At 49.6% G+C, this 27,392-nt stretch overlaps 2 protein-coding genes across 5 annotated transcripts; one reads left to right on the top strand and one right to left on the bottom strand.

The window, feature by feature from the left end:
* The first annotated feature begins 660 nt into the window (after positions 1–660).
* On the top strand, positions 661–7,445 carry prg4a (proteoglycan 4a). Of its 3 annotated transcripts, XM_023806408.2 has the most exons (14): positions 661–818; positions 978–1,064; positions 1,235–1,351; positions 3,133–3,252; positions 3,532–3,621; positions 3,903–3,971; positions 4,088–4,231; positions 4,426–4,692; positions 4,831–4,917; positions 5,127–5,263; positions 5,553–5,709; positions 5,792–5,893; positions 6,555–6,683; positions 6,843–7,445. In XM_023806408.2, the coding sequence occupies exons 2-14, from the start codon at positions 998–1,000 to the stop codon at positions 6,944–6,946; spliced, it is 1,590 nt and encodes a 529-aa protein (XP_023662176.2). In that variant the 5' UTR covers positions 661–818; positions 978–997; the 3' UTR covers positions 6,947–7,445. The 3 variants fall into 3 exon arrangements, with proteins under 3 accessions (XP_023662176.2, XP_023662177.2, XP_023662178.2); XM_023806409.2 differs by lacking the exon at positions 3,532–3,621; XM_023806410.2 differs by lacking the exons at positions 3,532–3,621; positions 3,903–3,971.
* tpra (translocated promoter region a, nuclear basket protein) lies at positions 6,978–27,382 on the bottom strand. Of its 2 annotated transcripts, none has more exons than XM_023806406.2 (51): positions 27,119–27,382; positions 26,387–26,491; positions 26,230–26,303; positions 25,994–26,090; positions 25,629–25,732; positions 25,377–25,541; positions 25,168–25,260; positions 25,001–25,081; positions 24,712–24,799; positions 24,493–24,633; positions 24,291–24,388; positions 23,991–24,188; positions 23,180–23,287; positions 22,864–23,093; positions 22,594–22,757; positions 22,350–22,489; positions 20,521–20,669; positions 19,909–20,071; positions 19,682–19,816; positions 19,100–19,240; positions 18,853–19,021; positions 18,007–18,173; positions 17,575–17,727; positions 17,235–17,351; positions 16,949–17,152; positions 16,680–16,867; positions 16,448–16,595; positions 16,234–16,371; positions 15,891–16,022; positions 15,676–15,806; positions 14,953–15,163; positions 14,692–14,838; positions 13,962–14,160; positions 13,661–13,857; positions 13,509–13,582; positions 13,223–13,419; positions 12,888–13,145; positions 12,169–12,323; positions 11,994–12,068; positions 11,702–11,920; positions 11,221–11,337; positions 10,362–10,452; positions 10,076–10,269; positions 9,921–9,992; positions 9,748–9,839; positions 9,517–9,623; positions 9,082–9,180; positions 8,485–8,638; positions 8,285–8,397; positions 7,631–7,747; positions 6,978–7,258 (listed from the first exon to the last, which is right to left on the bottom strand). In XM_023806406.2, the coding sequence occupies exons 1-51, from the start codon at positions 27,267–27,269 to the stop codon at positions 7,203–7,205; spliced, it is 7,116 nt and encodes a 2,371-aa protein (XP_023662174.1). In that variant the 5' UTR covers positions 27,270–27,382; the 3' UTR covers positions 6,978–7,202. The 2 variants fall into 2 exon arrangements, with proteins under 2 accessions (XP_023662174.1, XP_023662175.1); XM_023806407.2 differs by having other exon boundaries at positions 9,082–9,144.
* Between the last annotated feature and the right edge of the window lie 10 nt (positions 27,383–27,392).

The raw sequence follows: 27,392 nt of genomic DNA, 5'->3' as shown, positions 1-27,392 counted from the left end.
CTTGGGAGTTTTTGTTTCCTCTCCTTTGCTGTCATCTGATTAATTTCTTTGTCTTCCCCTTTCCCCGTTTTTGACTTTGCTGTGAAAGGTGCTATATAAATTTTTTACTTGAATTAACAGAAGAACAATTCCCACAATATGTCTGCTGAAAGTACACTTGCCTGTTGTCACTGACATATCTGCCAATCTGGGCTTAAATTATCTCATAAGTCAGCAAGGCCTATCTTACAGGACTGCAAAGAAGGTTACTGCATATGAAGCAACCAGAAATTCATCTAATGTTACAAGGTACCAGTACACCAAAATGGGTTAGCTGTTTGGCTGCTTTGTTGTGTAATGCCAATAAAAATTTCAGATGTTGGTTTAAAATTATTTAAAATTGTTAAAGAGGTCCTGAATCTGGCTTGTGGTCTGACTGACCTGTGAATCATTTTGGAAAAAGTCAAACATAATTTTGTGAGGTTATGATTTTTTTGCCTGCAATAATAAATCTATTAGCTGAAAGAGTCCCACTGAAATGAAAATGTAATTTTGTAGATTTGAGGTCTGACAACAATGGAGCACTTTGTGTCAGATATTTAAAAAGGTCACGGCAACCAGTGTTGAATATCTTCCAGTCCTGAACTCTCATGCAGTCTGAAACATCTAGCATAAGATTCTGCCCCTTCCAGGCGATGCGTCGTTTGTAGTTTAATTGGACTCTGCTAATTCGGCAACCTACACAGTTACGCCAAACCCAGCCCTTTTCACACAGCATAAAAGCCAAGACAAAAGCAGACAGACTTGAGTAAAGTCTCAGGAGATCTCTGATTATTAAGGTAAACCTCTGCTTCATTAGTACTGTAGACTGTTATGATATTATGTCTTATTCTAGCATAAGCGCTATAGGAAATATTTGCACGTTATGTATTTAGCAATTAAGTTTCACTTATATCCTCCATCTGACTCGAGTGCATTGATCATCGGGTGTGTTTCAGCCTTTAGCTAAAGACACACCATGACTTCTCCATCTGTACTTGCTGGATTGTTGGCGGTGTTTCTTCTTCCATTCTGTGCTGCTCAAGGTAATATACCTAGGAACAGTTTATTGGATATCAGTGTTTTCAAAGCTATAGCAATGTGTTGCAGGATGCCAAACGGTATCAAACAACTATTTGGGCAGAGATCATTTTTAACTGTTCTTTTGATTAATTAAAAATTGTTGTGTACTTGAACCTGCATTTATTTTCACCAGCAACTTGCAGAGGTCGCTGTGGAGAGCCATTCTCAAGGGGCCGGGTCTGCCATTGCGACTACAGTTGTCTGTTCCATAATGAGTGCTGTGAAGATTTTGAGTCTACATGCACCACAAGTAGGGAATCTCTTAATTTCCATCCAAACCTTAGCAAACTCTTTTGGACCAAATAATGTAGTAATGTATTCTATGGGTCTCCTAGCATAAATGACATAGTTTTTGGAGTAAAATTTATTGGTAACATTTTACTTGAGGGGGCATAAACACTTAGTAGTAACTCAGGTACTACTGAAGTACAAATCATGAACAAATCATTAACAAATATAGTAGCTACTTGAGATAAAACGTGCATCGATTAATGATGAACAAACACGTGATCAGGTTTACACGTGTAATTCATTACTTGTCCCTTCAGTAGTTTTTTTTTGTCTGAATTCGTGACTACTTGAGGGAGCACAAATAATGTAGTATTATGCTATTACTTATGTATTAATGAACCACAAACTAAGCCTTAATTAAATACAAATTTCATATTCTTTCATCATTATTCAATCGTAACATCTAATCTCAAGCAATTACTGTATTTGTTGATATGTCTGTTACTTTTTTGTGAACTACTGAAGGAAATACAGTGGTACCTCGGTTCTCGAACTCAATCTGTTCCGGACTCCGGATCGAATCCTAAAAAGTTCGAGTTCTGATCGAATTTTTCCCATAAGAAATAATGGAAAACCAATTAATTGGTTCCCGGCCCCCCAAAATTACACCTAAATATGTTTTTTTTTTTTAGCATTTAAACACAAAATGAACAGGATAAAACAAGAAGAGCAAAATGAACAGAATAAAACAAGAGCAAAATGAACAGGATAAAACAAGATCTTATCCCAACGTTACCCCTGTCCTGCCCCGATCGTCCGCTCCTTCCGTGTGCCATGCCCCCTCGTTAACCTCGTGTGGGATCCCCATGTGATCAGCTGTTTCTGGTTGTTGTCATTAGTCCTCTGTATTAAGTCTGCGTTTCAGTTTGTTTCCCCAGTCCGGTCATTGGGTGCGTTCGACTTGCTTACAGCGCTGGCTTAAAGCAACGCATTCTGAATTCTGAATTTCTGATCCTGACGCAATGCATTATGGTTAGATGCATTGCGACCTCTCACCCGGCTGCAAAAACTGGAACCGCCTCCGTGACGACACACCTTTGCCCTTATTGGCTGAAGAGTTTAGTTACACGCATGACGTTTGTATCCCAGGCAGTTCCGTATCTCCGATGCGTTATCTGCTATTTCTCCTGAATATCACGTAAAGCAGTGAGAACTGGTTTTCAGTTAATTTACCTGGTAAAATAAAGTTTAAATAAATGACATAAATGCTCTAATAGTACACGTAAGTTAGTGGTTAATTTATTGTTAGTTACTATAATGTTGCGCTGCTTTATTTGGTTAATCGTCCAGTCTGTGAAGAAGGCATTCAAGTAAGAATTGCATTGTAGTATGACTCATTTCCTGGCGCGTACAATTTATATTAGGTCAGTGTTCACGGTTCGACTTCTGATATTCAGATCGAGTTCTAGGTGAAACTGGTTTGTTCAACTTTCAAGAAATTCGAGTTCTAGTGAGTTCGAGAACCGAGGTACCACTGTACTTCAGAAGTAACAAGTAATGAATAACACTAGTGAAATGCTGATCTGTTTGTTCATCATTAATGACTCATGATGCATCTTTTATGTCAAATAGCTACTATATTATTTATGATTTGTACTCCAGTAGTAACTGACTTACTGCTAAGTATTTGTGTCCCCCAAGTAAAGGGTTACCGATTCATTGATGCTATGAGGTTAAAGCTATGATGTGCCCATATAAGAAACGCCGATGTGCTGGTGATGGGATGTGTCATCTCCGCAGGTGGCTCTTGTGTAGGACGATGCGGTGAGCCCTTCAAGCGCGGTCAACAGTGTGACTGTGATCCCAACTGTGTCCTCTACAACCAGTGCTGCCCTGACTTCCAGACTCAGTGCAATGCGGGTAAGCACCTTAGCCATCTGTTCAGGCGGCTCGTAGGGATCTTTGAACACTTGTCTATTTCATTACAGCCAAAGCAACCAGTGGAACAAATCCCGTTATGAGGCAGATAGCTAATTCACAGAAAGATGACAGTAAAATCGAGGCACACCAGTGCAACGAAACATTAAAAATTTATTATTTTCAACCCACGACACATATTTCTGTCATGATATGTTCATGATCCATCATTGTTGGGTCTGAGAGCCAGAGATCTGACCTTATTGAATACCCTCTCTTAAGAACCTCCTAAGAACAAGCCAGTGAAGAAGCCAGATATGAAACTTGAGGCACCTCTAACACCTACCAGTGAGAGTGAGGAAATGATCACAGGTTAGTTCACTCTGCAGTTTGTGAAGCCTACAGACAATAAACAGGATGAAAACCCAGACTGCTGTATAAATAATTGGATTTGAAGACTTAGAAGCTGCCCAACACGTTTTACGTGACAGAGCATGTCAACTTTGGAGGATAGCGGACCTAAGATAGATAGACAATGACTAGCAACCTTAGTCAGTTAATGCTGAAGAGCTATCTTTTTTTGTAGAAACACATCCGGCTGGCACATCCATCAGAAAGCTCATATGAGTATTTAATCTTTTCTGTATTTTCAGAGGAGTTTGTGAATGAGTTTCCAAACTCCCTTGCTGCTCCTATCCAGCAACCAGAAGAAACAGCTGAGGGTGGGTCTGTGTTCCTCAGTGGGTTATGCTACTGCCCATCTTGTCTTTGCTCGCTCCCCTCAAACAAATCCCTCAGCCATAGCTGATATTACAAACTGTGTGTGATTCAATTGCAGAAACACCAGTCCCACCCATCAAGGTTCTTGTGGCTCCCCTGGGCCCAAAGAATACAGTTGGGTACGAGCCCATACGGGTTGTGGTACAGGAAGTGTCACCTTCACATGATGGAGCCATTCACGGTTCGGATCCAGCAGTACCAGGTGACACATCATACAGCAGCCAAAACATTTAGCAGACAGCCGAGTAGCTCAGGCTAAGCAGTTAAAAACAAGTTACCTGTCATGTTCCAGAATATTACTTTAAATATTTCTATACCGTTGAGTATCCCTGTCTAGTCCTTTAAGTTTATCGACTGCTATTTTGTTAGAATTAATGCTAGGAGTCTCCACCACAGAACTAGGAGCTGCTGCCCCAGCAACATTGCCGGCTGGTCTTGAGCCAATTGCTGTGATCATCGGAGACACAGACCATCAGCTGGCTCCATCCAGCCCAGCAGTGGGCCCCTTTGGCCCTGACTCCACCTCAGGGAAGCCCCCCGCCACCGTCTCTCTGGAAGTCAGAGTCTCCGCTTCCAAAACAGCTGAAAACCCCGAGCGAACCGGCACACTAGCAGATGTCGCCGAAGCCCTTGCGTCCGGTAACCCCGATGGCTATCTTGCAAGTAAGGGCATTTCAAGCAAAGCTTGAAACTATTGATCTTCTTGACAACTAACAGCTTGATTTTTGAGGTTTTTCAGGCCCACGAGTATCATTTCTTGGTCTGTTAACTGTTTTCCTACCCGTGTCTAACTCTGCACAGACGACGCCAACGAGACAGACCTCTGTAATGGCCAGCCCATTAATGGAGTGACCGTTCTACTCAATGGAACTATGGTTGTCTTCAGAGGTATAAATGTCCATCCTTTACAAATTCCCTTCTCCCCAAAAAGTGACATATTTCATGATTCATTCAGCATCATTTAATTGGTTTTAAAGCATTCAGTAGAATACAGCCATTTTTAGGATTTTTACAGTACACAACAGTCCTGCAACATTAACCTTGCTCTTCTGTTTGTTGGGTGGTTCTTCTACCTTCCACCATCTCTTCACCTACAGGTCACCTCTTCTGGACTCTAGATGTTAACTTTACACCCAGTCCTGCTCGCAGGATCACAGAAGTGTGGGGGGTCCCCTCACCTATTGATGCAGTCTTCACCCGCTCCAATTGCCAAGGCCAGACCTATATCATCAAGGTACAGGGCCTAATCTACCCTAACGTGGGAAAAGATCATTTATTGCTCCCAGGAATTTGAGCCAACTTATTAAAATATCTGTAAACTGTGCAGCAAACACAGCATGTTCTTAGACACCTGTATTATCCTGTTAGCGGAGTACGAGTTACACAAAGTCCTCTCAGCAAGAGAGCTTGTCTTATAGCAACCAGTAACATTTACTGAGTTGGATGTGTGCCAAATCTGGACTATTATTTTAGCAGACCGGATACTACAAACATGAACTTTCCATTTTGGCTGTGTACCACAGGGGAACAATTACTGGAGGTTTGAAAATGGTGTAATGGATCCAGGTTACCCCAAGACCCTTTCTGTTGAATTTAACGGCCTGTCTGGGAAGATTACGGCAGCTCTGTCTGTGCCGGCCACCAGGAGGAGGCCAGAGTCCATATATTTCTTCAAAAAAGGTTACATCTTTCAGTTTGCCTGTACTTCACATCACTATCGTGGGAAGCACTCGCTCAACGCACGGCTTGTGCTTTCCTGTAGAGGGCCTCGTACAGAGATACTCCTATGAAGCTGGAGCCATGCCTACCTGTGGAAAGAAGTTCCCCACCTACAGTGGCGAAAAGTCCCCCGCAGGAGAAGCAGGTGCGACATGAGATACGTGCGGGTGCCTGGGTGTGGGACCACACACACACACGGAAAAGGCAGCCAGTTCAAAGCCAGCGTGTCGCACATCCTGGAGCAGGACGCTAAAGCACAATCACTTCTGTAAAAGTGTTTAAGGGTGTTAAAAAGCCTCCTCTGTTTCTTTGGCTGAATGCCCTGCCACATTAAAACACATAATTAAAGGCACTCAGAGGACTGACTGGGAATAAACACAACTGATGAGAGGCCAGTACTGACAGGGAACAAACAAATTACAGCCTCTGCCCCGGTTACGACAGGGTTACGTTCCGAAAACCTATCATAAGGCACAAGTGCATTATAATAGAGTACACCTAACCTAACAAACACCATAGCCTAGGCTCGCTTAGCCTAGCCTAGCCAGCCTTAAACATGCTTAGAACATTTACAATACACGAGTTGGGCAAAATCATTAACACAAAGCCTAATTTATAAAGTGTTGAATATTCATTAAATAATGTACTGAAAATGAACAGCATTTATCCATCGTAAAGTTGAAGTATCGTGACATGGGCCACCGTAACCCTGTAAGCATCTGTGCTGCCATCACCATAAAAATAAGCAACAGGGCTGCATGTTAATAAGCGCCGTCAACAGAAGGGTAACTGCTTACTGCCAACAGAGATCGGCCTGGGTAATGAGATCAACATAAAACTGACATGGAAAGGATTCCCGTCCCCCGTGACCACCGCTGTGTCCACACCTAATCCACGCAAATCTGAGGGATACGACTACTGTATCTTCTCTAATGGTAAGAAACCAGATGCAAAAGGTATCCCATTACCGATATTGGCATTGGATTCAAAGAGATCTGATTGGTCTATCAGCACTGGGGGACTCTGTTATTTGTAGAGGTCATCATTATGCCATGAAGCCACATTTTAACCCATGAAATGCACATGCTTTCCAGACAAGTACCACAACATTAAAGTCGTCGGAGATCGGCTGGCACCGGTCTCTCCTCTGCCCCGTGGTGCCAAGAACACGGAACGCCACTGGCTGAGATGTCTGTAGATGGCGCTGAAGAATGACCAGAAGAAACAGCTGCATCCCACCATTCTCAGTTTTTATTAATAAAATTAAACTTGGCTTCATCTGCTTCGTAAGGATTACGCAGACAAAAAGAAAAAGAAAAAAAAAAAAACCAATGCTTTAAGCATAATTATGCTGATAAAAAAAAATACAACAAACAAAAGATCTGTAATGAAAGCTTCAAGCACGATCGGAGTTCTAGACTGATGTGGTTCTTCTTCAGCGCAGAGCCGAGATGTTAACGCATATTTCCTCTGGTGAACTGTCCCCATCCGCCTCGCGGATAGGTCATGCCTGTGGGACAGAGCAGCCATTTGAATGGGATAGTTGCTGGAATGCTGCACTGGCAATCCTTATTGCTGCAAGAAGAACTTTTCTAGATACGAGATTAAAATCAGATCAATGCTGGCACTAAGGCTACGTTTGTGGGGGTTTTTTTTTCTCATGTGCCTCCTGTTCCAATAAACTTAACGCTTTCAAATCCGTCTGGCGTCTAATTAATGGCCTCAAATCGGAGGGCAAATCAGCCGACTTTAGGACTGAAGATGGTCATTCCCTCAGGCAAGAGGCTGGAGTCAGTGAGGACAAAGTGTGGAGATCTATACCCGGAAGGTGAGTGAACAGAATGGAGAGGGATACAGAGAAAGCAGGAAGGATGGCACTCGCCTCTCCGGATAAGCTGCCTGCCTCGGGGTGCGGGTCGCGGAGGGAGCTGGTGCTGTGGCACGGGACGGCCGGAATGCCGGAGCTGTCCGCCGCCGGCGCAGGCGCTGCTGCTTGTGTCTGGAATGTGGAAAGATTGGGGGAGGGGTGGGGGGGGGAAATTAAATAAAAAACAGGAAGCGTGCTGTGAGTAGAGACACGCGGTGCGGTCGTGCTGCCGCACCAAAGCTCCTTCCCACACAGGAAGAGCCAAGGTGTTCTGGTCCATGCTGGCATGGAGAATAGGGTCCCAGGGGCCTTCAAATGCCGGAAGTTCACGTAGGGCCCGTAAGCCTGGACACAGCCCCATCACAAGCACGCACCGCTTATGTCAACTCGACTCCACCCAGGGAAACTTTCGGTCTATCAGATCTGACCGCAGTACTTTGCGCAGAGAACCAGACGAAGCTGCCAGAGAGTGAAAAGGCTAAATGAAATCTGAATGAATACGAGGGCCTGATGCAGCTAATCCGGGACACACAGTGCAGCAGTAACTAAGAGGAAGGCTGTGGTGAAGATGCATATACATTTATATATAATGGCGTATCTGTCCAAGGGGGAGGATTCCATGTCCTGAAGGTTCAAATCCCATAAATGAAGTAAATGAATGGAAAGTACCGGCAGAGCTGGAGGTGGGCTCCTGACTGGTGGATGGGAGGTTGCCATCGTCAGAGGGTTGCGCCGAGTCCATCTCGGCCTGGCTCTCCAGGGACACCTCGGGCCCGGCGGTTCTGATGGAGTAACAGCATATTAACTTAGCCGGAAGCATGGCGCCGCCCACCAGACCCATCAGCCTGCAGGGGAGGGAATCCGCTCACCCCTCACTCTCCGCCTCCATGAAGACCTCGTCGCCATCGTCCCCGGCGACCGCCTCCGCTCCGGACGGTCCGGCTGTGGACGTGGTCACCATGGGGACCGACTGGGAGGCGTTCTCTGCCGCGTCTGACGAGTGGCTTTCCGTGAAGACGGTCACTGAAAAACAGCAGAGCACACGGCTTTGCTCAGGGGTGACTGTCCTCAAATTAAGCATCGATCTGTATAAAATAATTTACTGTCAGCCTGGACAGAAATATACTCCAATCACACCACACCACACAGTTCTAAGCTCCCAGCCTGTAGGAAAAGACCATAAGTACTTGTAAATGAGCCATATTTAGTCACACTCACATGTGCAGCTTGGAAGACAAGGCAAGGCAGTAAACTTCTGTAATGGATGGGCATTGTATCTAAAGGTACTGATAAGATCAGTGTTTCCCAATCCGGCCCTCGGGGACCCACAGACGGTCCACATTTTTGCAGGAGCTGGGAGGGAGCTCAGAGAGAGCAAAAATGTGGACCGGCGATGGGTTCCTGAGGACCGGATTGGGAAACACTGGATAAGAACATGATGACTGACAGTTTGACAACCAACTCACCTGGGGCAGCCACCTGCAGCGGCGTGGTGGGGACGCTACGCCCCCCAGAGTCCTCTTCGTGTGCTGCAAGGAACAGGGGACTTTCGTACATTCCTAGACCTACAGAGCGGATTTGGGTCCAGGTGACATCTCTCTCAGTGCACAGTTCGACAGGCCAAAGTGCAAAAAAGCTAAGCGCAGAATGCACAGCCGCTTAACAAGCACTTCCTGTCTATAGAGGAAATCAATGCGACTGATTCCCTAACTTCACACAACTAAACTTATACACCAATGAGTTAAAAACCCTTTGATCTCACAATGTTCCTACACCATCTTACATTTCAGTGGGGAGTTTTCCCACAAGCTGGTGTAACTGGCAGTAATAAATATACTTTGACACAGCAGGCTGCAGACAAAGTAATTTCAGAGTCAGGATTTGTGGACCAGTGGTTTCACCTCCTTGTGATGCTAGCTGACTCAGGTCAGAGTTGGAGGAGCTAGACTGGGGCACGTCTTCAGACAGGCCGAAGCGGAAACGGGAAACCCCAGCCACCTGGGGAGAACTGGGAACAGAGGGGAATCGGCAAGGTCATGATCAGCACTCTTAAAGAATCAGGAGAATCTTAAAGAAACAGAGGGGAGAAAAAAAAAAATAGTGGCAGGTAATGAAGCAGGAAGTTTGCTTACTGGATGGCCTCAGCGAACCCGTCTGTACGAAGAGGCACCACCAGGGTGGGCGTGCTGGGAACCATCCTGTCGTCGTCGTCAAAGAAGTTTTGCTGTGGGGGGGCACGGAGAAATAGGCGAGTTGGGTGTGAGTTTCCCCAGGAACCGCCAGTGCCGATGGCCCGAGCACTTACCATGCTGCTGATCCCGGGGGTTAGCTGACCGCGGCTCACCGACTGGCGGCGGTTTGGGGCCGTGGTCTGTCGCTGGGGAGGGGGAACGGGGGGGTTAGCACACCGAAAAGGACAACAGCATGTTGGCTACAGAGATGAAGGATGGATGCAGTTACCTGGCCTAGAGGAGGTCCCAACTCCTGGGCTGGGGGCTGAATGTAGAGCCGGGGGGGCAGGGGGTGGGGCGGTCGCCGTGGTGACTGAGGGGGCCGGGGTGCCTGGCGATCAGGCGTGGTGGTGCTGGGGGCTGGCTGCTGCTCACGGGGGGGTTCCGCAGGGAACACCTCCATGGTGCTACTGTTGCCCCCACCTAACCAGAGATTGCAAGGGGGGGGGGGGGGCTGCTTTTTTTTTTGACCGCACAAAAAATGTAAGAAGATTGTGGGCAACGGACGCTCTTACCGCTCGTCTGGGAGTCGGCCGGCTTCGGGTTCGAGTCGGACGCCCCCAAGCTCTCCTCCTGCTCTGTTGCTGGGTCCGAAACCTCGGCGGCCTGGAAGGCAGGTGACGCCCACAGCCGTGACCATAAGACCACTTCATGGGAAGTGATGCAAGTCTGTGACATGGAGCTGGCACCCTTAAGGCGTCGCTCATTTGTCCACGTAGCACCATGTGACGCCCGAGACACCAATCAGATCCAATATGTTAGGGGTGTCAAACTGCAGTTTGACACCCCTGCAATGGGCATTTTGTTGTGAATCGTTTAAATTGTTTAAATGACAGGGTGACAGGTGTTTCTGACAACATGCAAACTGAACTTCGCCAGCCAAACAAAAGGCTTTTTATACACATTTGCTGAATGTGCGTTTCTTGTTTTGTGTTATTTTTAGACCGGCTGTCAACACCTGCTTCCTCATACAAATGCCCTGAAAATGCCACTGAGGGCAGCCATGTCTACACTTAAGACCCAGCCCACCACCCTGCCAACACCTGAAAAACACTCCTCCCGACAAACGCCCTGAAAATGCCACTGAGGGCAGCCATGTCCACACTTAAGACCCAGCCCACCACCCTGCCAACAACTGAAAAACACTCCTCCCGACAAACGCCCTGAAAATGCCACTGAGGGCAGCCATGTCCACACTTAAGACCCAGCCCACCACCCTGCCAACACCTGAAAAACACTCCTCCCCACAATCCCCAACTCCATTGCCCCATAGACCCAGAAGGTCTGCTTCCCACCAAAGATGTCGATCACCGAGACCCTAATCGCCATGGTGATGGTTTTCGGCAGTCACGGGTCCCAGTCTGATCAGCTCACCTCTGCATCACCCTCGTACGGCTCGTTGGCACCCCCGCTGCAGCTACCCTCATTGCTCTCATCACCAATGCCTGCCACGTCATCTTCATCCCCCTCCTCCTCCTCTTCCTCCTCATACTCCACAAGAATGGGGGGTGGAAGAATCAGAAATCAATTTTATATATAAACAACACAGAATCATAGTAAGACTCATGTCATACAAAAGCATGAAGAGCAGGCATTTGTAACCGGGGGTGAGTGGGGGGGTAGCTGCTGCAGAGGAGCCACAGAATCAACGTAAATAGACCCATTCCCACAACAAGAAACACCACCCCGCCCCCCCCCCCCCCAAAGTCCTTAGCTGCTAGTTACTTTTGTGATCATGTGTTATTGGTAGGGGGGGCATGGATTGGATCTGGGGCTCCCTGGTCTAAGGTTTAAAAAAGGAGAAAGACGACAGATACGCAGTGCCGTTTCAGGTCGGCTTCCACATCAAGCCTACCTGGTCACCCTCCTCTTCCTCCTCCTCCTCTTCCTCACTGTCAGAGTCTGAGTGGATGATGATGACCTCGCGCGGCCGCTGCTCGTCCGGCGAGTCGTGGGAGCTGAGCTGGGACTCGGAGACCTGTGGCACGGGCTCGGCGGGGCAGGCCCTCGATGGCGGCACGGACTCCCTTTCCCCATCATCCAGGCCGGGGCTGTACTCCTCCTCCGCTGGCAGCTGCATGCGCCCACAAGGTCAGTCACCGACCACGCCGCCGCCAAGACGCCGCCATCGCCTCCACACCCCCTACCTGACTGGCATCGGGATCTTCCTGAGCCTCCCCTGGCACCTCACCCTCAGCAGCATCCTCTGCCATCGCCTCTTCCTGCAGAAGAGCACCAGACAGCCATGGAGCCATACAGGAAATAGCTGGGCTACAAACTGGGTAGGGCCATGTCCCGGGGGGGGGGGGGGGGGGAGCTCACCTCGAGCTCTGGGCCAACCCTCTGGATGATCCGAACCTTCTTGGACAGGGGCACATCACTGGATTCCTCCTGAGTAGTTTCCGCGGCGTCCGCCTGTCCCTCTTGCTCCTCCTCGCGAGGCCGTTTGGACATGGAGGTGCCCGGGGTAGCAGACACTGCGGCGGGAACACGCTTAACCAACAGAGCGAGGCTGCCATAAAAACAGAGGTGTGCAGAACTCCTATAGCTATTCCCTGGTCTGTATGCTAAGACAATGCTACGCTAACCATTCACTCCACTGCCAGGTTAGAGTTACAAAATCTAGCCTCCACTTTCTATGCAGAGCTAACATGGGGGCATGTGTATTTGCTGTTGCTTTTCCCAGCCATGATAACACTATGCTAAACCATTGAGTTCACTGCTGTCTATGCTATGCTTGAGCTATGTTAACCCTTTGCTTTACCCCGACTCTAATACGAAGCACCTTTAAAATTAAGGTGGTATGTTTTGATAGTTCTTATATTGGACAAAGACCCACACTTGCAGGCACTGTGACCCAGATACAACGCTTCCCAAATTACCACAGGTGGACATTTCTGGTCCAGAAAGTGAAAACCCAAACCACGATTTAGTTTCAACCAACCAGTTGGGTATAAAGACCGAAAGTCACTGAGGACTCAACTGGTTGGTTGAAACAAAAGCATGGGCATCATTTTGACTTTCCTCTGCAAAACGCGCACCTGTGCCGAAGACAGCGGTGGAGGTGGAAGGCCTCTCCACCTGTGTGCTGGGCATGGGCTCCTGGGTGGTGCTCTCCAGCTGCGGGGTCTGCTGGGTGGGCTGCACGAACGCCGTGGCTTGTGGTGGAGGCTGCTGCGGCACAGCAAGCATGGGCTGTGCCAGGGTGGTCTGCACGTTGGGGCTGGTGGAGCGCACAGAGCCACTGGCGCTGCCGAACACAGTCACGTGCTCCACTGGGCCCTCCGCCGGCTGCAAGGCTATCGGCGGGGAGAAGGGGGAGGCGCCATCAGCGCCGTGACGACCGTTGGCCCCCTCCTTTTCGCCAGGGACTCACCTTCCTGCGTCTCCACTTGAGTGGTGGGCATGACTGTGGCAGTGGGCGTTGGTGTAGAGACGGACGCCGGCGTGAAAATGGGCCGGATGCTGGCCCTGGGGGTGGACTTGTTGCCGGGGATGGCGGACGGCTTGCTGGGGGTGGCCGCCACCGGGGTGGGCTTGATGTTGGCTGTCGGCGGCTCAGAGGTACTCGCACTTGATTGGACGAGGGGGAAAAGAATGGTCAACGCCTCCTTACGGTGTTAACGGAAACCCCGCCCCCTTTCCGCCGCGCCGGAGCTGACCTCCCCCTATCGGCGGCGGGCGTGCTCTTCAGGGTGATCTGCCTCTGCTCCGCTGGCCGCTGCTGCTCCTGAACCTGGGAGGAGACAACCTCGCTGTCAGATCATTGGCCCGCAGGAGCCCTCGGGTGCTCCTCTCCCCCTCCCCCACGCACCTTGCTGGGGCCCTGCTCCGGAGGCTCATCCCGCTGCTCGCTGTGCCTCTCCTGCTGGCCTCGCAGCTCCCGCAGCTCCCGCTCCTGCCGGCACAGACGGCCCTCGTACTGTGACTTCAGCGCGCTCATGCGCACCTCCAGCTCTTCCCGCTGCTGCTTCAGCTCCTCCGCCTCCTTCTGGAACTGCTCCTTGGTGGCTGAAGCGGGCAGGGGATGGGTTCGGAGAGGGGACAGAGGCTGAGCGACGTAGGCCAGTGCATGTAATACACCCACCTGGCAGCCAGGGGGCGACCATGCTTACCATTCAGCTGACTGATTTTCTGCTTGGCCCCCATGATGACCTTCTTGGTCTTCTCCTCCTTCTCAGCCATCTGCTGCCGCAGCTGCTCCTCCTGCCCAGATTTCTCCTGTAGCTCCTGCCGCAGGCGGCCCAGCTCGGTCTGCAGCTTGGACACCTGCTCCTGCAGACCGTGCAGCTCCCCCTCACGCTCTCCGGCCACCTGCCAGAGACGACCGCATTATCCAGGGTGGGGGGGACCCACCTGGGTCTGCACCACCTGGGTGCTGCTATTGGTCAAATTCCTGGGTAGAACCCATACCGCCATTTACCGGAGTAACAACCCACTAAGAGTATAAAGTCACTGTATAGACTTGCTGCACTAACCGTTAATTTTTGCATAATTTATATCTGCAGCTTGCATGTGTACCATTCCATCCCATCATACTTTAGCAAAGTCATTCTCTGTACTTCCTGACTGTACCTTATGCTGGACTCTCATGCATATTTTGCACAACCACAATTTTAGGCATAACATTTAAAATATCACATTTTATACACATAAACACACAGACACACAGAGAAACAGACACACAGACACAGGACATACCAGCCATAGCAAAAGCTGAAGCACAGAGTAACAGCGTATTTATAACCAACGTGCCCCATTTTAGCTGAGCTTGGTCACACAAAGTGCCAGGTGACAAAGACGACAGGCTTAGGGACGACTGCCTCCAACACGGGGGGCGCTTACTTTCTGCAGGCCTTCCACCTGGCCCTCCAGCTCCCTGCTCTTGGCCTCTGCCTGGTTAAGGGAGTTTTTCAGGGCCTGAATCTCTTGAGCAGATGCCAGTTGAGCTTCCGCCTGCTCCGCTGGCTTGGCTGCGGTGTCAGCCACCATCTGCAAAGCACATTAGCGTCTATCTTTTACTGGACATCTGAAGACTATTTATTTCAGAGGAAATGTAAAACGTTGCCAAAACCAGCAGCCGAGACACGGAACCCGCCAACCTACCTTATCGTGCTGAACCTTCAGCTCCTCGTACTGGGTCTTGTATCTGCGGCCGATCTTCTTGACCTGTGTGATGGTCTTCGCCTTCTCCTGGATGTCCATGACCTTAACCTCCAGCTCCTTTTTCAGGTTGTCCCTTTCGGAGGTCATCTTCCCCAGGTTCTCCTGCAGGATTTTTACCTGGCTCTGCCCAGTGGTCACGGAGGCATGGGTTCTGTAAGATGATAGAACGTTTGTAGATGGCTAGAGCCTCTAGGGTACATCTGCTGTTCAATAGTGAAAACACAAACCCGTATCCATGAGTAAGTCAATCTATGGCAGTCGTTTTGGATTTTATCGATTAATGCGGACAGAGAGTAGGCCCTGGCGATACCATATTGATATTATATCGCGCATGCGCAATTACCACCAGTGCTTCAGATAAAGCATATGGCCGGACGCCAGCTTTTCGGTAATATACACACGTTTATTTACGTCCACAATTTAAGCAGATTAGCAGTACGGGTAAAATATTGATGAGATGCGTTTTGTGAAACCCAAAAGTTAGTAATCAGTATAAATTCGACATATCCTTATGTTTAATAAAGGTGTGAACTTTTAACTGCAAAAAGTACTGCTACACCACCAACATCTGACGTCGGGCCAAATGTATCGCCCATCATCTAGAGTCCTGGTGATTATTGCGCATGAGCTATATAATAGATATGAGACGAGTCCCTAGCTGACCTCGCAACCTCAGTCTTCAGCTTCCCGATCTCCTCCGTCAGCTGCTGGATGCGCTTCAGGTGGGCCTCCCTCTCGGAGTGCAGCTTCTTGTACTCCTCTGGATCTGTGTCCTTCTGCTGACTCACCAGGTGCTGCAAGACACCTGCTGTTCAGGCCAAGCACACCAGGCAATAGGGGAGGTCCCGTCGATGCCGGAGACTCTGAGGGACTCTCACCTGAGTTCTGTCCTTCCAGCGCTTGATGTCCTCCTCCAACAGCTTCTTCTCAGCCTGGAGCATGCCGCTCTTCTCGCTCAGCTCTGCGTTGGACTCCTGCAGGGGCATGATGTCAGCCTCCAGCTTACGCACCTGAAAAAACAATGACATGGATTAGAACTGAGACAAACTATTCTGTAAAGTTTGGGATCAAAACAGTTGGATTTTTACTGTCCTCTGAACTTCTATTCCTAGTATTGGAACTGGTCCTCCGCAATGGACGATGGTGTAAAAACAGTACGCGTGATCACAAGTACGGTCTAGTACGCATATTGAGACACACCAAGACTTTACAGAGTCTTGCCTTGGCCTGTGTCTGCTGCAGCTCCTGCTCTACCCTGTCCTTCTCCTCCCGCAGCATCTTGTTGGTCTCCACCAGAACGTTCATGGTCTCCGTCTTCTTCATCAGTTCGTCATGCTGTGCCAAAGTCTTGGCCGTCACCTGTCATACAGACGTTGAGGTGAACGACAAGATCCTAGCTGTGCTGTCAACCAGCTGAATGGTCTGGCTGCCCCACCTGAAACTTTTCCCGCTCGGCGTTCAGGCTGTCCTGCAGCTCCTTCAGTTCCCGCTCCAGGTGCTCCACCCTCTGGCGGTACCGCAGGCTCTCCACCTGGGCCACCTCGAACCGGGTCTCTGCAATCTCTTTCTCCCGACGCACGAACCTGACGGGTAAAAAGCACAGCTACACTTCCTCTGAAGCGCACCAGAGAAGGATACGGCCATCGCAAACTTGGAACTCCGCTTACCTGAGAATTTCCAGGATCTGCTCCTGGGACTTCCCTTCCTCGGTAAGTGACACGTTCAGGGGGCTTTCAATGGCTGCCTGCTGGGCCGACGCCACCATTTTGCTGCTTAGACTCTCAATCTGCTCGTGGAGAAGGTTGTTCTGCTTCTGCAGGTCCTCCGCACGGCCCGTGAGCTTGACCACCTCTTCCTGAGCGAGTGGACGAGTCCGTGTTACAATGGGCATGGTGTTAGGGGTCAGGAAGGCCCCCTCCCCCGGCCCACCAGATACCTGGAGCATCTTCTCCTGCTCCTCCCAGGAGATGCGTGCCTCCAGGAGCTGTGCGCTGGCCCGCTGAGCCCTCTCCTCCAACTGCTGCCGCATCTGGGTGACCTGCATCGCCTGCTTCTTGGCAGCCTGGAGGGCCTCCACATCGGCCGCATGCAGCATCAGCTCCCGCTCGTACTTGTTCTGGGCCTCCGCCGCCAGCTTGGCCTGCGGCCCGACGTGGTCGTCATGGCAACGTCCCATGTCACGTGCGACTCCAGCCCACCCACCTCCCCGTGGACCACCGTACCTGTTGCTGACTATCTTGTGTGGCTTGCTGCTCCTGGGACGCCGCCAGCGCCGCCCTCTGGAGGGCGTCCTGGAGCTCAGATTGGATGTTCCGCAAGTTCTTCTTCAGCTCGTTCATCTGATGGAAAATGAGGAAGATCTCTAAACATCTACCAACCGATTATGGCTTCAGCTTTAACACCAGTACAGCAAAAATCATCAAAATACCACTATTAGTTACAGTAAAGTTCATCAAAAGTAGATTTAAATGTATAATGTCCTCACGGCAGTGATACATCCGTTCTAAACAGACACTGAGCCGGGGAGGACCTCCATTAAAAAGAGGAGGGTGAGAGCATCACCTGCTGCTCAATGGCCTCGACGGCCTTGTGCTTCTCCTCCTGCAGCTCCTGCTTTTCCTTCTCCGCCTCCATGAGCCTCTTCTCCAGCTGCTTGTGATATTCCTGGGCCTCTTTTAGGCGGCTCTCCATCACCGAGCGTGCCTGTTCCGTCACCTGTCAGACACAGGAGGGCGGCAGTGCACGCTAAGCCACGGCTTCAACATCTTGACACTCTGCTTCTGCTAACCTGAGCAGCCTTGATCTCAAACGGGGCCCATGTATCTCTCAAAGGCACACAAACTGGTTTCTTGATAGATATCACCGAGAATGCTGATATTAATTCCACTGGTATGCAAACTGAATTATTTAAATAAAAATTTGAGCACTAGAGCTATAGTCGGGCATGAGGGCCAAGAATTCATTGATCAGAAGAGCGCCAGAGGATGTCTATACCTGTTTCTCCTTGCTGAGGGACTCCTCCAGGCTGAGAACCATAGCCCGGTACTGCTCCACGTTGCTGGTGGTGTTCTCCAGACGCTCCGTCAGGTCGCCCACCTGCTCCTCAGCCTGCCTGAGGCGGATCCGCAGGTCCTCCACATCCTGGTCCGACCCATCAGGGCCTGGGAACAGAAACCGCACCATGAGAGAACAAACCTGATGTGAGTGCTTCTGTAAAACCTGCGGCGACAGCGCAAGATCGGAACCACATGCCACTCGGAATCTCGGCTTTTATTAGTTTTTCCAAACAGTAACATCCTATCCCTGTGGGATAAAAGACTGGCCTACTTTCACACTGTGAGCAGGTGAAAGTATTTATGAGAGAAGTGCTGCTGAACAAACAAAAATGCAAGTTACTGACTGTAATTCAGAAAAGATGCTTTAAAAGTCATTTAAAGCTGCGTGGTTTCTTTCACTTAAAGGCCAAGTTCCTCAAAATGCTTACTTGTGTTCTCATGTACCCGTTTACATCATCTTCCACTGCCGAAGAACAGTTCCGATACTCAAGAACAGAAGTGCAGAGGATGGAAAAAAAAAAAATCCCTGGATGTTTTTTGCCCCGCCCCAAAAATCAAGGATGCATTAGTTGCATCCATGCCAAGCGAGACGAATCCCATGATTCATTGTGGCCCAAGTTCGTTCTTGAGAGGCAAGTTAGCAAGAAAGGTCTTGGCAAGACCACAAGTATGATCTTCGCGTTCTTGAAATTGAGAAACACATTTTTCTGACCGTGTCGGTCAGTGCTACAGCCGAAGACAAGCACCTTTAAGTGTGGCGCTCACCTTTAAGTGTGGCGCTCACCTTTAAGGCCCGCCCCCTGAGGCGGCCTGGATGCTATCTGACTCTCGGCGTTGCTCAGCTGCTGTCTCAGCGTGCTGATCTGCTGCTCGGCCGTCTTCAGCAGCTCCTTGGTCTGTTGGTGCATCGCGTTCTGGGCCTCCAGCTGCTTCCGGGCATCGAGAAGCTGCATCTGTGTGGGGGAGAGGCGAGGTGAGCCGGGCTGATGGAGCGGCCCATGGCGACGGGGGGCGGCGGATGGAGCACTTACATCCTGACTGCGCCCCAGCGTGTGCCGCTGCTCCACCTCCTGCTCCAGCTTCTTCTTCAGCTGAGTCACCTCACGCTCCAAGCGCTCGATCTGGCTGCTGAGGCGCTGCTTTGTCTCAGTCTCCGCACGCTCCAGGGTCAGCTTCCAGGGGCACGGGAGAGAGGCTCGCATCATGAGACTCCAGGAGAAAGCAGCCACACCCAGTACTTTACAAACTCCACAGCCTTGAGGTTGAGCGGTTGATGCATGTACCCACTTAACCTCGGTTAAGTGATTTTAAGTTGATTTTGCCGCCCATAAAAGTCCCTTGCATCAACGGCATGACAGATAGCATAGTGATTAAGGCCTGTGGCTCAACAGCAGGGATAGAGTTGGGTCAAGTCCCATAAAACCAGAAGTACAGCCTCCATCCAAAAATCCTCTAATGAAAAAGTTCAGCTGTCAAAAGGTATAAGTACACATTGAGATGGAGCGCAGAAGCATTAGCTGAGAAACAGCAGAAGACTCCATGCCGTTGGACTGTAAACCTCTTACCACTGGTCCAACACATGCAATCCTCGTGATGCAACAGCAGCTATGTACCTGGATGGATTTGAGGTTGGTCAGCAGCAGGTTCTGGCCACGCTGTTCGGTGAGGATGGACTCCTTCTCCTGTGTCAGCCTGGACTCCACCATCTTCAGCATCTCTCGCTCCTTTCTCAGGTTCTCCCCACGAACCTAGAAGGCGGGGAGCAACAGCGTTCTCCACACCCATTCTGGACAGAGTGGCTTGCCCCGCACCCCGACTGCAACGCTGCCCGGAACCTCACCTCGGCCACAGCCAGCTTCTCATTGGCCACACGCAGGTCCTGTGTCATGGTGTGGATGATCTGCTCATGCTTCTGCGCAGTGGTGCTCATCTTCTGGATCTTCTCCCGCAGCGATGCGATTTCACGCCGGTAGCCATCCACATTGTCCTGCAGCATTTCGTAACTTGGGGGGGGGGGAATAAAATGAATCACCACCTTCCTCTTCCAGGAAACATAGGGCACAAAGTTAAGGACATTTTCGATATGAAGCCAGTCCATCACACAAGCAGTAGCCAGAGGTAATCCTAAGCGTGGTTGTGGGGGTCCGGCACCTATCCCGGAAGCTACGGGTGCAAGGCAGGGAATTACCTAGGATGCGTCACCAACTCATCACAATCCAAAAACATTAACTAAACCTAAACCGATGTCATTGGACTGTGAACGGAAACCCACACAAACATGGGGTGAACATGCTCCACAGATGAAGAGCCGGGCAAGAACCAAACCGGCGTAAACAATACCATCTTTACGCAGGACACCAGCTGCTACCTAAAAACACAACTGGAAACCCTGATGAGCCATGGCAACACCTGGACTGCACCAGGCACCCCGAAGACCCGGCTGTCGTCTTACCGCTTGGAAGCAAACTCCAGCTGTGTAGATATCTTGGCATTCTGGGAGCGGAGCTCTGACACCTGCTCTTGGAGCTTCTCGTTCTGCTCATTGAGGATCTTGTCGTTTTCAGCCTTTTCCTTCTTGTAGGTGTTGAAGACCTCCTGCAGCTACATTAGGACACATTAACTATCAGTATCCCTACAATATTTATCTGTAAAACCCAACTGAAATACAAAAAAGCAATATGCGTACTATGCATAAGCATTGTTGTCAGGGTAAATAAAACACAGTGGCCAACAATACAGAAAGTGAATACTGCCCTCAAGTGGTACACACTGGAACTGTACATGAAATACCAGCTGGGATTTTTGATAAGTTAAAGCTGATTTCTGTCTCAAATCAACGGCATGAGTTCAGCATAGCAGTGGATGCTACACCGCAGCCTGACGTGCACCTCCCCAGAACTACGCATCACCGCAGCCTACGCCACAGCCTGACGTGCACCTCCCCAGAACTACACATCACCACAGCCTACGCCACACCCTGATGTGCACCTCCCCAGAACTACGCATCACCGCAGCCTACGCCACAGCCTGACGTGCACCTCCCCAGAACTACACATCACCGCAGCATACGCCACAGCCTGACGTGCACCTCCCCAGAACTACGCATCACCGCAGCCTACGCCACAGCCTGACGTGCACCTCCCCAGAACTACACATCACCGCAGCCTACGCCACAGCCTGACGTGCACCTCCCCAGAACTACACATCACCGCAGCCTACGCCACAGCCTGACGTGCACCTCCCCAGAACTACACATCACCGCAGCCTACGCCACAGCCTGACGTGCACCTCCCCAGAACTACACATCACCGCAGCCTACGCCACAGCCTGACGTGCACCTCCCCAGAACTACACATCACCGCAGCCTACGCCACAGCCTGACGTGCACCTCCCCAGAACTACACATCACCGCAGCCTACGCCACAGCCTGACGTGCACCTCCCCAGAACTACACATCACCGCAGCATACGCCACAGCCTGACGTGCACCTCCCCAGAACTACACATCACCGCAGCCTACGCCACAGCCTGACGTGCACCTCCCCAGAACTACACATCACCGCAGCATACGCCACAGCCTGATGTGCACCTCCCCAGAACTACACATCGCTGTGACACAGACTGCAAGAAATGTGACTGGTTTGCTTGGTAGCATTTGTTTTTTTATTTTTTTTTATGGGAGTGAATAATAATAATAATAATAATAATAATAATAATAATAATAATAATAAGGTACTTTATTGATCTCCATGGGGAAATTCTTTTTACGCCTCCCCCAACTTGCTCTTTGTAGCTGGGGGTTAAGGGTCTTGCTCCTATACCACTGACAGAGTGAAATTGAAGCTATACTTGTATCTAGCATTATATAACCTAACTCCAGGCATAAAAGCAACCAGTTGACAAAGCACTCAGGATGACAGAACCAATTTCACTTCTCTAAGTTTATTCGTACAAGACTAAAAAATATAAGTCAAATGCATAAGTGAGACTATTTTTTCCGAATTTGTCTACAGGAAATTTGGAGCAGCACAAATATAACTAGTATCCATTTATCAAGTCCTATGTCAAATGGCCTTTTTTCCCGTTTCAATTGCGTGATTGAATACATCGCTAGGTGAGACGACCATAAATGCAAGATCCAAAACTATGTATCACCTAGCATTTTTACGGTGTAATCACTGAGCGAGACACACCAGCGCACAAGTATAAATGCTCGTGACGATGTTGGCCACTTGCGTAGGTTCGACGCAGAAGCACAAATCAGCCTTTGAGGTAGAGATACCTGCTTCAGTGCCGCCTTGGCCTCCACTGCTTCTGTGGGCACCGCAGTGGTGGCCGCCTTCACTGGCGTGGGGCGGATGGGAGTGACACCCGGAGAGCGACGGGGGGTGGACGTCACCGGAGACGCCTCGGGGGCGGGGCCTGAAACACAGCCAGCGAAGTGAATATGGCAGAATCTACGCTACACCCACAGAAACATCTTTCTGTACTCGCTGCATATGGCAAGGTCAGCGGGAAGTGCTCACCCTGCACCGGGAAGCTGACCCCCGTAGTCTGGGCCAGCAGGATGCGATACATGTCCCGCTGGCGCACGATGGACTCAGTCAACTGCATCTGGTGGCTCCGCTGCTCGCGTAGCTGCTCCAGCTCCCGCTGTGCTTTCTCCAGACTTTGCTCCAATTCTGTCTTCCTGCAGGGGGTGGCAGAGAGCTCGTTGGCCTAAACAGAAACCCTTGGGCAGGGGCGTGATTTAGCGGGAGTGGAAAACCCCGATTTACGAACTGCCATCCCTATACCTCGAAGTTGTGGCTTCCTGCTCCTCCTTCTCTCGTGCTTCGCCCAGGTCACGCAGCGCCCCTAGGAGGCGCTGGTTCTGCTGCTGCAGCTCCTCTACACTGCGGAAGGTGACCAAGCGCTGGGTGATGACCTCAGAGCTGCTGCTGATGTCGGCAGAGCTGATGTCTGCGTGCTCACGGACTACGTGGTTGCCCCGGGCCTCCTCCAGCTCGATCAGGAGAACGCGGATCTGCGGCATGGTGGACTCGGGTTCAATAACCTTAGAAATACCAACACTGCATTTTTGGTGAGACGGACAGGTCTGCATTAACCCACCTGCTGAGACAGGTCGGTGACCTGCAGCTCGAATCTCTGGTTCTCTCTCTCCAGCGCAGAGGAACGCTTGTTAGCTTCATCAGTCTCCTTCTGCAAGCGATGCACCTCCTGCGAACATGAAAAAGGTCCAACTCGTGTCGCAGAACTGAGACAGGAACCGTTTCAGAGAGAATCTCTTCCAAGACATAAGCAGGTTTCACTCCTTAAAACCCCAACACTTAAGATGATACACCAACTTGGCTGAGTTCATCTACACTGATTAAATAAAAACCCTCAGGGTGGGTCAGTGGCTGGCACTGTCACTTCACACCTTCAGGGCTGTGGGTTCGAATCCCACCTCCACCGTGTGGGTGGAGTTTGCATGTTCTCCTTGTGTTCTTTGGGTCTCCTCCCTCAGTCCAAAGGCATTAGCAGGCATCGACAAGTCACTTATAGTGTACGAACATGCTTGAGTGTGCTTCTCTGTATGTGCCTTGTAATGAGATGGCATCCCATCCAGGGTTTACATCTGCTCTGTGTGGCTTGTGATGGGCTCCATCCGCTACTCACCAATCAGAATAAGTGGTCTGTCATACTTTATTCCTTTACATCTGCTCTGTGCGGCTTGTGATGGGCTCTATCCGCTACTCACCAATCAGAATAAGTGGTCTGTCATACTTTATTCCTTTACATCTGCTCTGTGCGGCTTGTGATGGGCTCTATCCGCTACTCACCAATCAGAATAAGTGGTCTGTCATACTTTATTCCTCCAGAAACAAGGTAGAAAAGCCTAGTACCACAGGTCACCGCGGCGCCAGAGGAAGCTGCTCACCTTCATGGCTTGCTCCAGCTTGGCGGACAGGTTGGCCACAGACTTCTGCATGCGCTCGTACTCCTCGCGCTGTCTCTTCAAGATGGGCGCCTTGGCCTCGACCTCCTGCACAATCTCGTCCAGGTACTGGTTCACGCGTTTGCTCTCCAGCCGCTCCAGCTGCAGCTGGTCCTGGGCCTCCACGTAGGCATTATATAGCTAGGGGCATAGATAAGAGCTTCATTCACTTGAAAAGCAACGATTCCCACATTTAAAAAAAAAAAAAGCAGTGACCTCAGTTGGTAAAGACCAGATTCCTACCTCTGTAAATTTCATGCCAGGCTTCACTATCTTGGCCACGGCGGCAGCGGTGGGAGACATGGTGGTCAGCTCTTCCTCAGTGAGCGCGGCGACACCCGCTAGAAAAAGCCACGCGCAAAAATCGTCATCACGCCCCCGTCCTGTGGTAGACATATCGGCTACCATCGCCACTCAGTCAAAACGCCCAGAGGGAATCGTTCACCTTTGCGCTTGGAGTCCGAGAGCAGCGTGTTGGCATTCTCCAGCTCCTTCTCCAAGCTGGAGATCTTCTCCTTCAGCTCTGCCTCCACCTTCTCCTTGGAAGCCATAGCCTCAGCCAGGCGGCCCTCAGTGGCTTTGTTGGCTGTCGGATGAAAAGTTGGGCGTGAGTCAGGTATCCACGTCACGGCATCCGAGTGAAGATGGCGGGCATCCCAGTTACCCTCTCCTGCCTCCTTCAGCAGCTTGTGGAGCTCTTCTACAGCACGACTCAGCTCCTCACTCTTGGACTCAGAATCAGATGCTGCACTCTATGAACAGGAATGCCCCCAATCAGTGCTCAAGAATATATTGCAAATATAGACCTTCAAAGGGTAGCAAGTGCACTGGATAAAGGTACCACCTTCTGGCCATGCAGGGGATATCGCTTCATAAAATAGGGCATGCCAACACATAACAAATGGGGCGGTCTTCCAATTCACTCTAGCAATCTTACCTATGTTACATCTTACCTTGTATAAAGTGGTCAGCTTTATGTGTGCATTTAACTCATTCCTGAACTTCTCCTCCATGGAGGACTGCTGGTCTTTCACCTAAAGTGATAAAAGTGGACTTGTTGAGCAGTGCATATTCAGATCAACTTGCGTGCAGCCATGAAGCAACAGTGCAGAGCATCTACCTCTTTCAACTTCATCATCAAGTCCTCAGCTTGTTTCTGGAAGTTCTCGTTGGAATTTTTTAAGCTCATGACTTGGTCTTGAAGTCTGTTCACCTGCAAGGACAAACCACGACATACGTGATACTCAAGTAATATGTCCAGGAAGAAGCTCTTACTTTTACCCAAAGTCAAGAGAGACTTCAAAGGCTCCTCATGAGAAGCTATGACACCTCATCCTTCTTGTCCTCCAGGGTACACTTGAGCTCGAGAATCTCGTTGCCCTTCTCCCGGGAGATGGAAAGGAGCTCCTCAGTTTTAGCCTTGAGCTCAGAGTTCAGCCAGGTGGTCTGGTTCTGGAGAAGTTCCTTCTCCTGCTCCAACCTCTTCTCACGGTACTGTGGCACAATCACAAATGAGAGCTCTCAGTTTTAAAGTCTTTGTGCGGGGAATTCGCAGAAGCACAGGGAGGACCATAAACTCACCTTGATCGATACCTCAGAGGACTGGAGCTCATCCAACTTCAGCTGGAGATCCATCTTCTCTGCATTGGTTTCCACAAGCTTGTCGTTGAGACGCTTCAGGTCCTCTGTGAAACATGGAGCCAATAACACCAACAATGTTCCAGATGTAAACGGCAGTTTCAAAAAAAAAAAAAAACATGCAAAAAACTGGCATCCAATAAGATAAATGGTCATTATACAAAACCTGATAATCACACAAAGTTATTGATTTGGTAAGCCAAGACCATATTTTATATGCATATAAATGTGTGTGTGAACAATCTTTGCCTGGATTTTTTACTTTCTGGACCTGAAATGCCCACTTCTGTTAAGATGTGATAACACACCACTGAGATGTTCCACTTCTTGCGATCTCTTCTCAAGGGTTCGCACCAGTTCTCGTTTTTCTGCCTCCAGCTCATACATAGCCTTCGACATGGCATTCTAGAAAAGAAAAGTCAAGGGTGGAAATTGGCTTGATTAGTTCCAGATCCTTAATCTTCATCACATACATCCCATTCGAGTGCATCTTACTAATCTGTCCTGAACGGACAGCTGGCAAAAAGCCCTTTCATATCTTCACCTGCTCTGATGAAAGTTTCTCTTCCGACGTCTCATGCTCCTTGTTTTTATCTTTCAAGGTTTTCAATTCCTCAGCTGCAAAAAACAGAAGAGTTTATACAGCTGAAGCCATATTTCAGATGGCATCAAGTCCCACGATCAGCTACGCAGACACTTACAAAGTTTGGTGAGGTCTTCTTTGAGTTTGTTGTATTCCTGAGTCTGTAACACCAGGCGCTCCTGATTCTGTGACAGTCTCTTATCAACTTCGAAATACTGCTGCTCTGTGGGTGTGACAACATATACAAAATTAATAATAGCGCCATGCAGACAGCGCACAGAGCTGAAGTATGGACAAGTTCGCCACATTACTCAAGCTAAACGCTATCACCATTAGGATACTTGTTCTAATATTATTATGTTAGAAACTGACATAACATGTGAAACTGGCAACCAGGTATAACTTTAACCATGTCTTATGACCAACCATTCAGTGCTCAACTTAATGAGTCCTGCAAACGATAATCAACGTCGATGATACCGGTTGCGAATCCACTGCTGTATAAAGCTCCTAATTATGCTTATTGCTTAGATAGTCATTTAACATTCACCAGACACGCAGCTACAAGCATTAAAAAGAAATTCAGCTTGTTTTATAGGGTGCCAAATGAAAAACAAGACTAAAACGTTGTTTTTCTTAGTTACAGGCAGAAAGACAAACCAGAAAAGATAATGCGGGAGATGGTCGAGGCCTGCGTGTTTGACTATCTTCACGCCAGATTATATGTAAATTTCACAATAAAACCATTTCAATACAGCATGCAGTCTGGCTAATTAATTCATTTCCAACGTACAACCTGTTAATACGTTATTGAATAATCCATTACCTCCTAGCCAAAACAGCAACTTACCACTGTCTACTTTAAATCGCTCATGGCATGATTTGAGGGAGTCTATCTCAGACTGCTGGTCAGTGAAAAACTTTTCCAGTTTATTCTGAACAGCCTTGGGGAGCTTGGAAATCTCAGATCGCTCGAGAATTTGCAGTAGGACCGCCGCCATCTTCGCCCGGTTGTCGGTCCGAGCGATGGGTCGTTAGCTTCTTGTTGGAAAAATACCGCCGGATTCTACTTTCACGAGCGAGAAATGTAGCGGACCCGAAACCGATACGACTTCCGCAAGCGA

The sequence above is a fragment of the Paramormyrops kingsleyae genome, chromosome 21, assembly GCF_048594095.1.
Source record: "Paramormyrops kingsleyae isolate MSU_618 chromosome 21, PKINGS_0.4, whole genome shotgun sequence".
Taxonomy (NCBI): domain Eukaryota; kingdom Metazoa; phylum Chordata; class Actinopteri; order Osteoglossiformes; family Mormyridae; genus Paramormyrops; species Paramormyrops kingsleyae.
This window is presented reverse-complemented; position numbering and strand designations above follow the sequence as displayed.

Excerpts from the sequence above, each read along its gene's own strand:
- prg4a (XM_023806408.2), top strand. The coding sequence starts at position 998 with ATGACTTCTCCATCTGTACTTGCTGGATTGTTGGCGGTGTTTCTTCTT. Across the intron at positions 4,693-4,830 it reads CCCCGATGGCTATCTTGCAA|ACGACGCCAACGAGACAGAC; the intron begins GTAAGGGCATTT and ends AACTCTGCACAG. Across the intron at positions 6,684-6,842 it reads CTACTGTATCTTCTCTAATG|ACAAGTACCACAACATTAAA; the intron begins GTAAGAAACCAG and ends CATGCTTTCCAG.
- tpra (XM_023806406.2), bottom strand. The coding sequence starts at position 27,269 with ATGGCGGCGGTCCTACTGCAAATTCTCGAGCGATCTGAGATTTCCAAG. Across the intron at positions 19,022-19,099 it reads CGCTGGGGCGCAGTCAGGAT|ATGCAGCTTCTCGATGCCCG; the intron begins GTAAGTGCTCCA and ends TCCCCCACACAG. Across the intron at positions 11,338-11,701 it reads AGGAAGAGGAGGGTGACCAG|TATGAGGAGGAAGAGGAGGA; the intron begins GTAGGCTTGATG and ends ATTCTTGTGGAG.